This window comes from Acinonyx jubatus, chromosome B4, assembly GCF_027475565.1.
Source record: "Acinonyx jubatus isolate Ajub_Pintada_27869175 chromosome B4, VMU_Ajub_asm_v1.0, whole genome shotgun sequence".
Taxonomy (NCBI): Eukaryota; Metazoa; Chordata; class Mammalia; order Carnivora; family Felidae; genus Acinonyx; species Acinonyx jubatus.
In genome coordinates, this window is record NC_069387.1 from 127,499,278 (window position 1) to 127,517,809 (window position 18,532).

Consider the following 18,532-nt stretch of genomic DNA (forward strand, 5'->3'; position numbering starts at 1 on the left):
TGTTATCTTTTCTGGATACGGGCCTTTCGCTGATCCGGCGACCTTGCGGTAATGAAAACAGAGGCTGGAACCAGTCAGGGCCAGGTCAAGTGGGCCAGGAAGCCACAGGGAAAAGCTTTAACTTGAACTCGAGACACATGGGGACCCAGAGAAGGATTCCTTGCCTCCGGGCTTCTCCAAGTTTGGTCTGCCTCTGGCAGGGCTCCCTGGGAGTTTGGTTAGCAATGCAGAATTTGGGGCACCTGGGTGGCTCAGTTGGTTGAGCACCTGACTCTTAATTTTGGCTCAGGTCACGATCCCAGGGTCATGGGATCGAGCCCCGTGTTGGGCTCTGCACTGCATGTGGAGCCTGCTTAAGATTCTCTCTCTCTCTCTCTGTCTCTCTCTCTCTCTCTGTCTCTCTCTCTCTTTCTCTCTCTCCCTCTCCCTCTGCCCATCTCCCCTGCTTATGTGCTCTCTCTCTCTCTCTCTAAAATAAAAAATAAAAAACAAGAGAAATGCAGAATTTTACACCCTGTCCAAGACAAGTGAAACTGAGCCAGCCATCGGACCGGATTCCTGGGGACTTGTGTCCACACTGAAGTCTGAGAAGGGCTGGTCTACAGGGGAACCTCAGGATCACACTCCTGCTTCAGAACGTTCCCCACAACTGGGGCGCCTGGGTGGCTCAATCAATTGGGCGTCTGACTTCAGCTCAGGTCATTATCTCACACTCCATGAGTTCGAGCCCCGTGTCAGGCTCTGTGCTGACAGCTCGGAGCCTGGAGCCTGTTTCAGATTCTGTCTGCCCCTCCCCTGCTTGTGCACTCACGCTTGCTTGCTCTCTCTCTCTCTACAATAAATAAACGTTAAAAAAAAAAAAAAAGGAAAGAAAGAAAGATCACCACGACTGTAAAGGACGACTGGATGCGGACCCAGCCACGGCCATGGTTCTGTTCCAAGGTAAATACACTCATTCCCTTGAGCTGTTCGTACAACAGGTCTTTTTTTCTGAGAAGGCCAAAACAGGTGCCTCCCCAAACCTGGTGATAAGTGGCTGTATATTTACTGAGCTCTTTGTCAGCTGCCCGGGCGGCTGACACGGAGGACAGTGGGACAGCGATCAGCTGCGCCCTGGACCCTCGGAAACCCGGTTCAAAGCCACCTCATCTCATCTCATCTCATCTCATCTCATCTCATCTCATCGTCTGCCTAAAGTTCCAAAGTTAGAGAGACCTTTCATTCAGTTATGGGACCCCGCGTAGAGGCCCAAAGTGGCACAACTGTGGAGTTGGGGAGCCCGCCCTCGTCGGCTGTGCGCCCAAGAAGAGGAGCCGGAGTAAGTACCTCGCTTGCCGGCACTGCGCTCCGGGCGGCTGTGACACGCGGGGAACGTAAGCTCACTCACCTGACAAAGGGCGTTGGAAGCCACAGGGGGCGAAAATGCGTGTGAAGTCCTTTGTGAACCACCCTGCCTGTCAAACTATCAGTCTGCACACTGATTATCACCCCGGGGGCCGCATCGAAAGGGATTTGTCTTCTCTTCCTGACGTGTATCTGAAGCGTCTGCGTTTCTTGCGATGAACCTGTAAAAAGTATGTGTATGTCGGTTTTGGGTAAGAGGCTAAAGGATAGAATTTATCCAGTTTCTGGATATATTCTATAAAGTAAATATAAGATATTAGGAATCAAAATGCTTTTCTTCTGTGTTCCTAAGAGCTGATAGCATGCCAAAAAATCTGTATCTATATTGATGTCAATGTCTACGTCTATCTCCATATCCAAATCCAAATCTAAATCTAAATCTATCTATATCTATAGCTGTATCTATATCCAAATCTATATCTATATCGACGTCAATGTCTATGTCTATATCCATATCCAAATCTATCTGTATCTGTATCTCTATCTCTATCTCTACCTCTGTCTCTATCATCTATCTATATCCCAGGACACAAACACAATTACAAAATTGTCACACACACGCATACTCCCAGTCATCACAAGCAGCTTGCAAAGGCGCAGCTCCGTGGCTCTTGTGCTGAGGGTTGTTACGGAAAATCTGAAGCCCACGTGCTTGGTGGCCCGGGGGTCCCTTTGTTCCATGTGGATTCTGGTAACTTTGCTAGACTGTGGCCCGGTACCACCTTTCGGTGGCCACTTTTCCTGGGACGTGGTGTGCTTCTTTGTGTCCAGAAGGATTTCTTGAGTTTTAACTTTGTTTTATTTTATATTTTTAAAGATTTTATTTTTAAGTAAGCTCCACGCCCCCCATGGGGCGCGAACTCACGACCCCAAGATGAAGAGTTGCACACTCCACTGACTGAGCCAGCCAGGCGCCCCTTGAGTTTTAACTTTAAATACTCGTTCTGTTCACACTTTTCAGTATTCTTCTTTGGAAGTTCCACCTTGCCTGCATTGGATTTTGCCTTTATTCCGTGTATTTTTTGCCAGACCTTTGTCTTCATTTCATTTTGCTCATTGACCTCATTTTTGTCTTCGTTGTCGATTACTATTTCTTTTTTAACAGTGTCTTTTTCCCCTTGTGTGAATTCTGGTATCTCACTTATTTCTGCAATGGCTTTATTTTCCTTCTCTCTTCTTTGTTAAGCTTGACCAGTTTCCTCTTAATTGCCTCCTGTTTTGCAGTGTCTTCCCTGAGCCCCGAGATCACGTGTTTTGCTCTTATATCATAAAGGAAATCGCTTCACTCGCTTTAAGAAAATGAATCGCAAAAGAATTCTTGCTCATTTTCATCAGCTTTTTGGCAACACCTTTCTGGTGAGTGTTCTTTATCTGCCATTTCTTTCTGATTTTCTTTTTCCGGTTTCCATTTGGACCTTGGACCTATATATATGTTTTATTGTGGTAAAATATAGGCAACATAAAACGAACCATTTTAATCATTTTTTAGGTGTACCCTTCAGCAGTATTAAGTACATGTACATTCTTCTGCACCCATCTCCAAAACTTTTTCATCTTCCCACACTGAAACTCTGTGTCCATTAAGCACTAATTCCCCATTCCTGCTCCCCCCTCCCCGCCCCACCCCTCAGCTCCTGCCGACCACTTTTCTACCCTCCATCTTTGTGAACTTGACTCCTCCAGCACCGTCATATAAATGGAATCCTACAACATTTGTCTTTTGTGTCTGACTCATTCCGCCAAGCGTAAAGTCTTCAAGGTTCATCTGTGGTGTGGCATGGGGCAGAATTTCACTCCTTCTTAAGGCTGAATCATATTCCATGGTATATTTTGTATATCTATTCCATATCCCACATGTTATGTTTCTCTACTTACCCATTTGTGTTGTTTCTACCTTTTGGCTATTATGACTAATGCTGCTGTAAACACGGGTTTACACATATCTGCTGGAGACCCTGCTTTCAGGGTCTTTTTGCATATCTACCAGGCAGTGGATTGCTGGAAATATAGTAATTCTACTTTTAATTTTTGGGGGTAACTGACATACCCGTTGGCTGCACCATTCTACATTCAATACCCTAGCAATGCACAAGTTTCTCCACGCTCTTGCCAACCCTTGTTATTTTCTCTCTCTCTCTCTTTCTCTCTCTCTCTCTTTACAATCTGTATCTTAGCAGGTATGAGATGGTCTCTCCTTGTGGTTTGGGTTGGCATCTCCCTGATGATGAGTGGTGTGGAGCATCTTTTCGTGGGTTTATTGGCCATTTTTATGTTGTCTTTGGAGAAATGTCTACTCAGGTCCTTAACCCGCTCTTCAGTTGGGTCGATTGTTGTTGGTGGGTTAATATTTTTTTTTGTGGAGACCTTGTTTGGGTTGCTTGCTTTCATGGACCAGCTATTTATGGGAGATTGAAATAAGGAAGAAGTCAGGACTGTGTTCTATGGCAACAGAACACTTCTTTCTGATCTGGGGCGTTCTGCACGAGTTTCTGTTTCTGTTTCCCCCAAGCAGGGGAATTGGGCAGTTTTCAAACTGTTCACAACGCTGACCCTCTTCTCCTCTCGTCTCAAGGACAAACTGCCTCCTCCAGATTCAGCTCGTCTCACCGGCTTTCCTCATTCAGTGCATTGATTCTTGGAGCCAGTCCCGATTTGGTGCCAACCCACACACTTTATTCTCACCATTTTAAAAAGGGATTTTACTTTTGCACTTCGGGAATGCCCTTCACCTTGAAGAGGGGCATTTTTCTTTGCAATTACTGGCATCGTCTCTCCTTTTCCTGCCAAAGCCCTGCTCATTCTTCTTGCGTTTGGCAAAGTGGGAAAAAAACATCACCTATTTCTCACGGTTTCCAATAGATGATGCCTCCGTCCTTTCCTTGTTGCTTTTGAGTAATTGCCAAGAGAAGTTGACAACTTGCTCCAGTCGTCCGGCATCCATTTATCCAGAAGTTCCAGCAGCATCACAGGATAACGGAGACATTACCTCTGTTCTGGGGCCTTCCCTCTGCTTCTATCTCTCAGGCAACTTCCTCCTCGAGTCGTTAGGGGAGCCCTTTCATTCCCCAATTTCCCCTATAATATTGGCACTTGCCAGGGTTCTATTCTTGGCTCTTTCCCGGCTTCTAGTCTCACCGCCTTCCATAGATTCCATATGTTTACCAGTTCCTAGGTCTGACTCACTGGGTCTCAGCTCTGGGTGAAGCCACCCTCCCCCCTGCCCCCAACCTAACTGTGGGGTCTGTTTTCTTCTTTAGGAGGTGAAACTACGTCTCTTCTGGCTCAAGACCCGTTGTCACCTGTAGAGAGAGAGCGCGAAGGGGGCCTCGAAGCTCTATGACTACACCATCACCTGGAATCTACCCAGGTAACACCCCCCTTTTCTCAGTAGATTCCTCTGACTACAGCGCCCTCTCTCAACCTATAATGGAAGATGCGGGAGATTGGCAAGTGACTCAGGGCCCTGAGTGTGTGTGATCCCAGTTCCTAAAGCGAAGGTGAGGGTCTAAGGTCTCATTCCTACCCTATTTCCCCCACAATCTGGCTCACACCCGTCTCACAATTTGACCAACAGCATCCAGGGCCCCTTAGCCACAGGGCCGATATTTTATAAACCCCAAATCAGAATATGTATCCAGATCACGATAGAACACCTGCGTGAGCCCCACCGACCCCGGCGACTCTCAGCCGGATTTGAATACTGTTCTGCATACAAGAGATATCCTGGAATGAAAAGGACCCAAAAGGTCAGCACAACAGGTTAGGAACGCTTGTCACGTGTGGAGTGTTTTAAAAGACGACAATATTGATACTTAACGACGTTAACGTGCCCGACTCTTGCTCGCCTCGGCATGTGCCCGGCGGTATTGCCTGTGCTAAATGCCTTTACCAAAGCGAGCTGGCGAGTTTGTCGTGACCAGGGGGGTGAGGAATAAAGATGCCTCGTTATGCCTCATTGTTTTTAGTTCACTGGTTTTCGTTGTGAAAGCAGCATGTGATTTCTGCAGCACGTTTCGGTAAGACAGATGAGGGGAAGGTACAGGTGTGGGTCGTCCGTCCCCTAAGCGTCTCTCCCCCAGGCTGAGCCTGCTCACCGCTGGGTGTAGCTCCACCCAGAACTCCCCCCGTGGTCCTAGACCACTGCATATACAATCTTTTTAAAAATCGAGACTATGTTCTTCAATTTTTTTTCTTAACGCATTCTGGGTCTTCCTTCCAGGTCGGTTCGTACAGATTGGTTTCATTCTTCTTTGTGTCCGTAAGTCTTTCTTTTATATTGGTGTGTTTTCATGGGAACAGTCCCCCTCCAGGGATATTGCAAATTGTTTCCATTTCTCTTGACCACCTCAAGGCACTAGTGAAGGTTTTTATCACACACCCTTCTCTGTACGTGCTGTTGTGTTTGCGTGGGGTGAATCTCTAGAGGGGGGATGTGAGCCTCAGCATATGCACGTTCTGTGTTCTGAGCTACTCCAAATCGTCCTTCCAAAAGTTCTATCACTTTATGCTCCAACAAAGTGCCTGAGAATACACATTCTCTCCCCTCTCTCTTTCTCAGCAACACGGGATGCTTTTATTCTTTTCACTTTTGCCAAAGTGGTCAAGGAGATGGTATCTTGCTGTGGTCTAGATATTCATTTTGGGGGCTGCTAATGATGTTAAGCATCTTTACATGTGTCCGTTGGCCATTGTACCTCTTCCTCTGTGAAAGTCTTTGCGAAGAACACGAGAAATGCCTGTTTATAGAAAATGAGAACAAGTGAAGTTTGAAATAGCTAGGATTTTGTTATTACCCTCTAAGTCTTCAAAAAAGAGGAGGTGTGGGCGAAGGCTGGGGCCAGGTTTCAGGCACAGGAAAGAGAAACATTTATCAATCACATTAAAAACCTTTAAAAATGAAAAGCTTCTAGGGGTGCCTGGGTGGCTCAGTCAGCTAAGCATCTGGCTCTTGATTTCAGCTCAGGTCAAGACCTCACAGTTCATGAGATAGAAACCCACGTCTGGCTCTGCGCAGACAGCACGGCATCTGCTTGGGATTCTTTCTCTCTCCCTCTCCCCCATTTGCGTGTGTGTGCACTCTCTTTCTCTCAAAAATAAATACACTTAAAAAAAATCAAAAGCATCCTGATGAAGATGTGGCAAACAAGACAATCTGCAGATTCTTTTAAGCTTCCAGAAAACAAGCAATTCTCACGTCATACAAATTGCCCAGAAACAAAAATCACAGCATGCAAGTGAGCACATTCTACGATGTGAATATAACACTGATAATAAGCCTTGATTACCTGGAAGGGAAACCATAGCTCAATATTTATGACTCTGAGATGAACATATTGAATACAGTAGGGAATGTAAACCTATAATAGGCTGATACAAAACCCTGCAATGACCAAGTTGGCTTCTTCACGGAACAGAAGGACAATTCGATATGTGGAAATTTACGCACACCATACACCTTATTCATGGGATAGATAAAAAAGGAAAATTATGATCATCTCATTAGAGTCTGAAAATTCAGCACCTAATCCTAAGAAAAATATTGAAATATAGGAATAAAACACACACCTTATCACGATGAACAGTGGTTTTTGTAAGCCAGCTGCCAACAGTGAAATACTAGGATCCATAAAATTAAGTAATTTAAGATTTCAAACTAACCCAATAAGGCATAGGTCCAAAATAAGGAATAGGAGTCTTAAAAAAAAATAAGAAAGAAACCCAGCATTATGTATTCATGAAGCATTCATTCGACAACTATTATAATTAGTAACACTGCAGTGAAGCCCAGAGGAGTATTAAAGACGAATAATATCTCTGTTGAGCAACAAAGCAGGTTAGAAAACACAACATTAGGGGCCCCTGGGTGGCTCTGTCGGTTGGGCGTCTGACTCGATCTCAGCTCAGGTCTTGACCTCAGGGTCGTGAGTTCAGGCCCGCGTTGGGCTCTCTGGCACTGGGCATCAAGACTACTTAAACACACACACACACACACACACACACGTTAAAAGATACTATTCACAACAGCATGAAAACAAGTTGAAGTAACCAGGACACAATGCCAGCCTGACGCATCAAGAAGTAACAAATCTCGCTTCAAGGCTCTCACACTGTGCCATGGGGGTGCCACCCCGTGCCACCCCGTGCCATGGGATAGGAACGTAGCAGATCCTCGGATTTAAGCAGGGATATGTCCTGAGCCCTCCTCAGTGGCCTGTATCTCCACATACTAGGACAGCAGATAACTGCCTTCATGATGTGTAATGAGAACACGAGGAGCTCCCGGCCCCTGCGTGTGCGCCCTCACACCCAGAACCGCAGGAAGCCAGGAAGCAGAGGGGACACGGGAGCCCATCACCGGCCCCGGCCGCCGGCCAGAGCCGCCGCTGCAAACAGGACGGGCTTGGTGCCATTACACACAGGCGGACTCATAGGGGTGACGAGACCACGGCAGCCCCGATGGGCCACGAGGTGCGGCCCCCTCTTGCCACGCAGCGCAGAGGAGCGCTATGGAAAAGGCTTGTCGCGTAATATTACGGTTTGAAGCCAGCCCACACGGCGGCGATACGTTATCCAAAGCCCGTGGAAAAGGACATGCCCTTGAAGCCAACCGGAAGTGGGTGAGCCAAGTCGATGGTTATGTTGCAGCCGTGGGGGTGATTGGTGTCCAAGTACACGGAGACCGCATTTCAAGCGGTTTTTGAGCAAGAGAAAAAGCCGCGACGGAAGCGTCTTTAAACGGGGGCCAGTGTGCCGCGCTGCCCGTGCAGGGGGGACGCTCATTGTCCCTCTACCCTTCTGCATTCTTAGCCTGAGGCCCTGTCATAAAAGACTGACGAGAGAAAAATGAACGTGCGTGGCCTCACGTACACGTGGGGAGTGGCTGAGGGGGAAAATGATTCCCCAAGGTGGCTGAGAATTCAGTCTTAAATGCCAATTTTTAAAAATTTTTATCTATTTTTAATTTTTTTAATGTTTATTTTTGAGAGAGAGAGAGAGAGAGAGAGACAGAGCACAAGCGGCAGAGGGGCAGAGAGAGAGGGAGACACGGAATCGGAAGCAGGCTCCAGGCTCCGAGCCGTCAGCACAGAGCCCGACGTGGGGCTCGATCCCACAAATCCCACAAACTAGGATATCATGACCTGAGCTGAAATCAAGAGTCGGATGCTTAACCGACTGAGCCATCCAGGCGCCCCATAGACGTTAAGATTTTTGATGTCTTCTAACTTTGTTTTTCTTATCCCCCCAATTATAACTAGATAGTCCCTTGTGCGGGCACATCAGTAAATATCTCTGGGACAAGATGAGCACGCGATGCGTACTCTTTCACCCAGAGGCCTGGGAAGGCTGGGGGAGAGGAGTGGTTTGGACAGGTAATCCTAGAACAGGGATGTGTCGGGGGTGGGGGCGGGGGGCGGGCAGGGAATCCCCAGAATGTGCATTCTGGGAGGGCAGGGGTTTGGGCTGCCGTACTCAGTGCCATAATCCCAGCCTCTAGAACAGCGTCGGGCACAGACCTGACACTCAGGACATTTGCACGAGGGCAAGAAATCTGATTGTTAATATCCAAATTCCGTCGCTAGGCTCTCATCAGCCTCACAGTAGGAAACGCACAAATGGGTTCCAACTAAGTGGGCTGAAGTGTTCATCACGTGTTACCTCCCTTTGCAACCGGAAATGTGCAGAAACGGGGGGCTGGGGGGAAGGATTTACACATCCTCACAAAACTTGGCCCAGCCTCCCTCCACCTGTCTGTCCGTCTTCTGCTCTTTTGACCCCACCTCACGGCGCGGGTTAATCCTGAAGCGGCTCAGAACAGAGTCCTTCCCATGGGCTGCTGGCTGAGAACCCCCGCTCGGACCAAAGTTAATTAGGTCACTTGCACGGTGCCCGGACAGAGAGATGGTTTTCTCTTTCTTAGGGGAATAGTAGTCTCGACTGGCAGGTGGGGCCGGCCAGAAGCTTCTGGAAAACTGGAGTCCTGGGTTCTTACCCTAATTCCATCACAAACTGGGTTGTCATGTAGGGAAGGTCACCTCGCCCTTGGGCCAGCGTTCTCCTCTGTGACTGAGGGAGCAAACGAGGCAGGTGGCCGCTTTCCTTCCGTGTCAGGCCTGCAGAGGACATCACAGGCCGATGTAGCCTACACGTGTGTCGAAATAGTGTGAACGTGGTCTGGACGTCCTTCCAGTAACGGCAGGGGCATGGACGCCTTTGCCCTCTATGGACGGATGATCTGGGGAGCCTTCCACCAACACCCTATAGATCTGAGACAGGCTAGAGGGGGGCTGGACTCCTAGGCGTACAGAGATGTCCCAAAGAAAACTCCGAGCAAGCCGTTTTTTTTTTAAATTTATTTTTATTTTGTTTTTTTGTGATCTGTCCTCAAGATTCGCTTCTTTGTGTTTTTAAGTGTATTTATTTTGAAAGTGAGAACCGGTGGGGGAGAGGCAGCGAGAGGGGGAGACAGACGATCCAAAGCAAGCACGGTGCTAGCAGCGCAGAGCCCGATGCGGGGCCCGATCTCACCAACCGTGAGATCATGACCCGAGCCAAAGTCAGACGCTTAACCGACTGAGTCACCCAGGCACCTGTGAGCAAGCCTTTTTTTCGAGAGTGATGTCGTGACGGGGAAGGATGTCCAAAGGCCCCTCCCGCTTGCCTGGGCAAGGGTCACTTGGCTGGTCTACCTGAGGCTTTGCCCAAGGAGCAAAGAGATTGTCAAGGGGCTCTTTATGGAGGCCTTGGGGCTGCTTGGCCTCAGTATAGTTTTTCCATGAGCCCTGCCTTCTTTCCCAAACACCTCCTCTCCAGTATGGCTTACGGTATTCCTTAAACCTGTGCCCAATCTGTTGTAGACAGACAGGAGCAAACCTAGGGGGCATCCGAGTCAGATTCTGTTACGTGCCACAAGAACCTGCGCCGTCCAGCAGGGTCCCCTTGGGAAGCTCCCGATCCTATCAGATAATTTCACGTAGAACGGTGATTTTCTCAAAGACCCTGCCAAACTCTGGTGTTCCAGGAGCTGGACCAAAGGGATTCCATGGGAAAATTGAATGACGGCAGTCTCGTCTCCAAAGCAGAGGGAACATTTGAGTTAATGGAGAGAATTTTCTCAGCGGGACATTTTCTTTCTTCTCCACCACTTTTTCTTAGGATTACATGCTTCTCCTCCTTGCCTGTTCGCGAGCGAACAGAGCAGAAGCTTCTGTGTCTGGGTGCGACCACGTTCCCCAAATAACACAACGCTGGCAAGACGGATAGTACACCATTGGCCCTCCTCTATGGAAGATACTACATTATAATCAGGGTCTCACTGAAGGTTCTCTCTCCTTTTTCTTTGGAAGTATAGGCTATTCGATTAATTTCCTGAAATAATTCGATTACCCACACACGATACAAAACTCAAAAGGAACAGAAGGGCAAAGGTTAAAAGTAAATCTCCCTCAAACCTTTTCCCAGCTGCCCGGCTCTTTTGCCCCGAAGCAACCACAATTTCCCGGTAGATCCCCTTTTAACATCAAAAAAGAAAATCAAGCCACCTCCTCTATATATAGGCTGTTAGGACTCTTTTTTTCCTGGATAGAATTGTTTGCAATCTGTTATTAGTGTTTAAGTTTTATATGTATTAATATATACAATACATATACATAAACATACACATTCATAGATATATGAATATGTATATATATATTCATTAAGAAAAGATTACAGAAGTCAGTCAATGCTTTCAGGGTACATTTTATTCATCACATCAGTCTCCATTATGGGCAGAAGAAAGCGAGCCGTCCACGGGTGAATGGACTGGGAAGCCGTTCTGGACGCACAGCACCATCGCTTGAACCGTGTCTCCTGCTATCAACACACGGTCCCCGGGGTCCCCGGTCACGTCGCTCCCCGCTTATACCTTGATTCTCAGGGCCCTGCTCCCTGAATGTGTTAGGGAACTCCGATTAGCAGAAGTTTGTAGCTTACTGCTGAGCCTGCTCTAGAGCTGGAAAACAAACCAAGTGATACGAACTGTACATCCTGACGGAAGAGCTGACACGGTATAAGGAAGCATCCGTGCCAGGAAACCTATCCGAGGAGGAAAAAGCGTTTCTCTTCTGTTTCCCCTTGCAGACGTAGAAGCTGGAAAAGAGCATCAGAGAGCTGCACGCTATTGCCGACCAAGTGGACGCGACCCATAAGATGCTCGCCAAGACCAGCCTGGTGGCCGGCGCCTCAGACGCCGTCCCTGGCGTCTTAAGCATCTTGGGTTTGGCCCCGGTACCCGTGACGGTAGGGGGGAGTCTGATGCTCTCAGCGGTGGGGCTGGGCCTGGGGGCAGCCGCTGCTGTCGCCAACATGTCGACGAGTGTCTTGGAAAATAGAAGCAATATGGCAGCCAGAGGAAGAGCCAGCAGACTGGTGCCTATGGAAACAACGACGGAGTACAAAGCTTTTGAAGAAATAAGGCTGTCTGAAGTCAGTGTTGTGTGCGTTGATAGGTGTGTCAGACTCATCAAGAAGGTCAAGGGACTTCGTGCCTCCCAGATGGCCAAAGCCAACTCTGGCTTCATGGCTATAGGTCAATATGGCCATAAGCCGTCTCCCCTTCTGGAGGGCCAGAGGGCTGCAGAGAGCAGCTGAAGGCTCAGTCCTGTCCGTGAGCAAAGGTGTCCGGGTGCCGGGTGCTGCTGGGGCTGGCTTGTCACCTTTGCAAGACGTGCAAAGCCTCCTGCAGAGCCGGAAGCACCTGGAGGAGGGGGCGAGGGCAGAGACAGCCGAGGCACTGAGGACACTCGCCAAGGAGCCGGAGCAGGAGCTGAGGCAGCTCACCCGGCACCACAAGCTGACCATCCAGGGGCGGGGCTGCCGGAGAAGCCCGTTCCTGAAGGAGGAGGTAGGAAGGGGGTGCGGAAGGCAGACGTGGTCCCCGTCTTCCTAGAGCCTCCCAGGAGGCGAATGCTGGGTCGGTAGACGCATACACAAATACATGATCAGAACTGTCCTTTCTTCAGAGAGAGGACTTTGCTCACACCCCTCAGCTAAATTAGGCCCCTCCTCTTCTTTCCAGAACCCCACTGTTTTCTCTCAAGGCGCTGAGCGCATGCTTTAGAAATCACATATTTCACGTAGGTATTCCCCGTCCGTCTTCCCATACGATGTACCCTCTGGGAGGGCAGGGATGGGTCCCCAGCCTCCCGCAGCACCTGGCACGCCGTAAGGGTGCCACAAACCTGTGTTGGACGACCTGAGGTGGCATTCCAAATGAGTTGGGAAAGGATTTTTATTTGAAAAAAACGGTTGAGAGCTCTAGCCTCTCTTATTTGGGGACGTTCAATATCCAGCTTTAAAAACAGAAGTGAAAACTACCACATAGAAGAGAATTTCAAAACTCCTCTTTAATTGTACAGAGAGTATGAAATAAGACTGGGCAGCAAAGCCGCTGACTGAGACCGTGACAAGGGACACACAAGCCTTTGCCGAAGGTGTGAAGGCTCATGAATTCATTCATTCATTCATTCACAGTTTCTATTTAACTTTTTAAAATTTAAATTTATTTTTTTTATTTTAGAGATAGGGTGTGAGCAGGGAAGGGGCAGAGAGAGAGAGAGAGAGAGAGAGAGAGAATCTCAAGTAGGCTCCACACTCAGCACGGAGCCCAATGCAGGGCTCGATCCCACAACCCTGGGATCATGACCTGAGCTGGAATCAAGAGTCAGACGCTCAAGTGGCTGAGCCACCCAGGTGGCCCCTTAGATTTTAATCAGCTGAGGTCGCGAAAGGGTCCGAGGGCTGAAGGGAGTGTTCCCAAACTTGTCTGCATGTTGGAAGTGCCTGGGAAGCTGTGACAAATACTGATGAGCAGGTGAGTCCCGCTTGCTCTTAGGGACTGGGATTTAATTGATCTGGGGTATGACCTGGACTGGGGGGGGGTGTTGCAGGATCCCCAGATAATTCCGTTCTACAGCCAAGTTTGGGAAACTTTGCTTTTAAGGAGTGAGGTGTTCTTACTCACTGCATCAATATACTTTTACTCTTTGGGTACATCTTCTAACTTCTTTTTTTTTAATTTTTTAAATGTTTTTTAATTTATTTTTAAAGGAGAGAGAAGGACAGAGCATGAGCGGGGGAGGAGCAGAGAGAGAGGGAGACACAGAATCCCAAGCGGGCTCCAGGCTCTATGCTGTCAGCACAGGGCCTGATGCGGGGCTTGAACTCACGAACTGCGAGATCATGACCTGAGCCGAAGTCGGATGCTCAACTGACTGAGCCCCCCTAACTTTTTGTTTTTTAATGTTCATTTTTGAGAAAGACAGAGAGCATGAGCGGGGGAGGGGCAGAGAGCGAGAGTAAGAAAAAGAATCCCAAGTAGGCTCCGCGCTGTCAGCAAAGAGCCGGAGGTAGGGCTTGAACTCACGAGTTGTGAGATCATGACCTGAGCTAAGAGTTGGACGCTTAACTGACTGAGCCACTCAGGCGCCCCATATAGTCTAGCTTCTTAATAACCAGCGGAAGATTTGGGGGTAAACTATGAGACACGAGGCTTCGTATTCGAAAGCGTCTTGCCTGTCATGCAGTAGAAGCCAGGTCGTCGTGAGAAAAGACACAGTCTCTGCTCTAATGGCCCTGGGGACCCAGCAGGGGGACAGACCCCAGATGAGCCATTAACAAGGAAGAGAGGTGGAAGGTACCACCCAAGGATCACAGGGGGCTGTGGGAGACCCTGACAGGGGTACCTACTCCTGGGTAGGCGCCTGATTCTGCTACGCGCGTGTGCAATCCTGGGCTCGCGTCTCTGCCGCGTCACCTCACTGAGCCCTGCGCGCACCCCGGCTGTGTGCATCTCCAGCCAGAGGGGCCACTCGTTGTGGTATTCAATGCACAGACACCCACGGGGTGCCTCTTGGCCGGCAGTACTCCAGGCCCGGCCGCACGAGAGACACAGAAGGACCCGGTGTGGAACGCGAGCCACATGCCAGCCCTGGCATGGCTGGACGCCCAGGTGAACCTTCTGGAAGATTCTAATTATTGCCACAGACGTGAGTAAACTACTCCCGTTTCCTCTTTGTCCTCGCCGGTCGAGCTGCCTCCACGGAACCTTGGTTTAGCAGAGGCAAAATACAAGTGTCCAACTAGGAAAACTCAGGGCAGGGAAATTTAATGATCGTCGAAGTCCAGCACTGGCCCATGGTAATCCTCGGGGGCTCCGGAACTACTCGGGACGGAAGGGAAATGTGCGAGAGATAAGAGTTTCTGTGTGTACAGATGGGGTCGGGGGCCAAGGAGACTTAAATATGCATGTTAATTTAAGCTGAGGTTGGGCCACGTTTGGAGCACGTGTCTTCTCCAAATTGTACGTAACTACACAGAGCATTTAGAATTAAAGTTTTTTTGAAAAAAAACTCCTTCATTTTTATATATTTTTTTAAGGTTTATTTATTTTTGAGAGAAAGAGAGCATGAGGCGGGGAGGGCAGAGAGAGAAAGGGAGACGCAGTATCCGAAGCAGGCTCCAGGCTCCAAGCTGTCAGCACAGGGCCCCACACAGGGCTCGAACTCAGAACGGCGAGATCATGACCTGAGCTGAAGTCAGCCACCCAACCGACTGAGCCACCAGGCACCCCCAAAATTAGATTTCTTAAAAAGGAGGACCACAACCCATAGCCTGCTGGACTTAATTTAGTTTCTTAAATCACTTCAATGAATACAGCTTCTGCTTCACTACTGACTGAAGCCATAATGGGAGGAGAATGAGTTTTCTAAAAGACCATTCCCGTGGCTGAAAACCAAGAAGTCTAGTCTTTTGGGTTCTTGAACCCGACTCCAACGTGAGTGTGTGTGTGTGTGTGTGTAACCAACACATTAATGTAGAAAATGCTTGACTGTTCCACCATAAGAAAATTCTAGGCTAACCTGACTGATTCATGAGCCTGTTTTGCAGACGTTGACCAACCACCAGTAAGACTGGCTGAGATGGGAGCACACTGGGAAGAATTCTTGGAACCGTGAAGAAGGGACCGGGAGTGAGCGAAAGTAATCTCTGCGAGGACACACCCCAAGATCTCCCCCCACGCGTGACGCTCACACTGCCATTTTTGACCAGGTGTCCCATGAAGAGACAGGAGTCCTGAATGCGCTTGTTCAGAAAGGAAGACACCTGTCCTTCCCTATATCCACATAGTATGTTTCATCCAACTTCTATGCTGATTACAAAGAAAATGAAAGAATATGAATGGACAGCCAGATGAAGAGATATGTAGGGCGAGGACCTGAACAAAGGAGCTTCTGTCCTAGCTAAAGTTTGGGCCCCAACATGGTGGCCCGTGGAGGTGTTCTGGCTCCCCCGATTTGGAAGCTCGCTGAACCCTCTCCATTTTGGGGTTTTACGGAGGCTGCGTTACAGAGGCACGATTGTTTAATTCCTTGGCCATTGGTTGATTCAACCTTCAGCCCCTCTCCCCTCCCAGGAAATCAGTCTCTACACAGGCACGGTTGGTTTCCCTGGCAACCAGCCCCCATCCTTAGGTGTTTCCCCAAGCCCACCTCCTGCGGACACACCACATGCTGTGAATAACAAGGCACCCGGTTCACCTTTAAGGCTCTGAAGCATTTTCAGGAACTGAGGACGAGACTAAAAATATTAAAACACAAGGTTTACCCATTGCTCTTAACACTCAGGAAATTCCAAGGGTTTGGGGAGCTGTAAGCCAGCAACTGTGGATGAAGACCAAATATATAATGAAAAATATATTTTGGTCCTCCAAATGAATGACCAAATGTATATATTTCTTACAAATCACAATATTGCTCCTAGGTAGTCTCCAACCTGTTCATCCATCCATCTCACCTATTCGTCCGTTAATCTCATCCATCCATCTCATCTATCCATCTGTCCATCCATCCATCCACCCCATCTATCCATCCATCCATTCACTCATCCATCCATTCACCCATCCACCCATCTAGATACTTAATACCTACCAAGTGAAAGGCATTTTTCTAAGCAGTGGGATAGAGCAGTGAACAAAACACATCCCTGCCTTCATGGGGTTTATAGTCTCGTGGTGAGAGAGTCAGTGGGAGAGGCAGACAAGAAACACAAGAAATAAGTAAATTATACAGTATAATATAAACTAATGGATGTTAGGGAGAAGGATGAATCTGGGAAGGAGGCTGGGGAGTGTAGGGTGGGGCAAGAATGCAATTTTAAATAAGATCATCAGGGAAAACCTCAGGGAGGCTTTTATCTGAGCAAAGACATGAAGGCGTTGAGGGAGCCAGCCAAGAAGATATCTGGGAGAAGAGCATTCCGGACAGAGGGACAGCAAAGACAGGTTTAGGGAGCTGGAAGGAGGCTGCATGACAGGAGCAGAGTAATGGCTTGGGGGCACCAAGAGGGGAAGGGAGATGAGGTCAGATGGAGGCCAAAAAGTGCAATGTCTTATAAGCTATGGTACGATTTTGGCTTTTACTGGGTGAGATGGGTAAACATCGGGAGGGTTCAAGCGGAAGGATGACATAATCTCCCTTAGCTTTTAACAGCATCCCTGCGGCTGTTGTGTGGGGAAGAGACCATAGGGGCAAGGCTACCACAGGGACTGACACAGTCCTTGGGAGAGAAGACGGTGGCTTGAAATGGTGTGGCCGTGGAGGTGGTGAGACGTGTCAGAGCCTGGACCTATTCTGAAGGTAGAGCCCACGTTTTGTGAGAGAAAAAGAAGACCACCATAATACCCAGGTGTTACCCTGAACAACAGGTCCTTACCCGAAACAGGTGTTGTGGCCGTGGGAGTGTAGGGCAAGATCAAGTTGCTCGGTTTGGACATGGCGAAGTTCGAGATACCCAACAGCCAAGCAAATGGAGGTGTTGAGTAGATGGTGAGACCTGTGTGTCTAGATTCAAGACGTCGGATCTCCAACACCAAACTGGTGAGAGACACAAATTTGTAAATAAATGATATTTAAAATCACAAGAGCGGACCGGGTCGTCAAGGATGTGCGTGTACGTACGAAAGAGCAGATGTACAAGGTCAGTGCCTTGGGTCACGCTGGCTTGAAGAGGATGGGGAGAAGTGGAGGAATCATCGAAGGAGACAGAGAAGGAGCAGCCACCGAGGGGGGGAGGGGAGCCGGGAGTGGGGTGTCCTGGGAGCCCAGGGAAGAAAGCCTCGGGGACGATGAGGTTTGAGCCCTGATCAGATTTGGCAGCGTGGAGCCCATCGGTGGCCTTGACAAGAGCAGTTATGGCAGAGTGGTAGATGAAATCTTGACTGGAGAGGGTTTAAGAGAAGGGGGAAAGAAATTGGAGACTTAAATATAGACAAAGCTTTTGAGATTTTCTGGAGAACCTTCCAGGAAACTGGGGAAATCACTGCGGTGGGGGGAGGTGGGGAAGCAGGGAGTGGAGGTCAAGAAAGGAAGTAGCATTTTAAAAAAAAATTTTTTTTAATGTTTATTTATTTTTGAGACAGAGAGAGACAGAGCATGAATGGGGGAGGGTCAGAGAGAGAGGGAGACACAGAAACCGAAGCAGGCTCCAGGCTCCGAGCTGTCAGCCCAGAGCCCAATGCGGGGCTCGAACTCACAGACCGCGAGACCATGACCTGAACCGAAGTAGACGCTTGACCGACTGAGCCACCCAGGCGCCCCTTTCACACATATTTTAAGAGACTGTCACCGTGGGGAATCTTCAGTGCTATTCCCTATCAGCAATAAGGGTCATTCGAATCTTCCCAGCCTGAGGAATCCTCGTGCAATCCAGACTCTCCTTGATTCTTGTCCCTCTCCCCTCTCAAAAAAGAAACGAGGAAATACGGTTTACTATGCACTGGGAATTGTGCTAAATAGCCCATAGTTACTGCTTAGTACTTTGTCAACACTGTGCTGAGTACTCTATAAATACTGTCCTACTTCATCCTTGAACCGCCCCCCCCCCCCCCACCGCCGCCAGTATGTACATTTTTCTCCAATTTACAGGTGAGGAATCTAATGCACAGAGACATTAAATTGTGGAAGGTCGACCAGTTAGCAGGCGGCCGCTCAGGGATGGAACTCTGAACCCTCTTGAGCCTCGACGCCTTGCTCTTAACCACTGCCCTACGCTGCCTTGGTCAAGTGTCCCAATTAAAAGGGGCGCCTGGGTG

At 48.7% G+C, this 18,532-nt stretch overlaps 1 protein-coding gene across 1 annotated transcript; it reads left to right on the forward strand.

The window, feature by feature from the left end:
• Positions 1–7,910: 7,910 nt before the first annotated feature.
• Positions 7,911–16,913, forward strand: APOL5 (apolipoprotein L5). The gene is given in 4 exon segments (XM_053199638.1): positions 7,911–8,021; positions 11,530–11,975; positions 11,977–12,286; positions 14,305–16,913. Coding segments are annotated over 4 exon segments (978 nt in total). The 3' UTR covers positions 14,416–16,913.
• Positions 16,914–18,532: the final 1,619 nt, after the last annotated feature.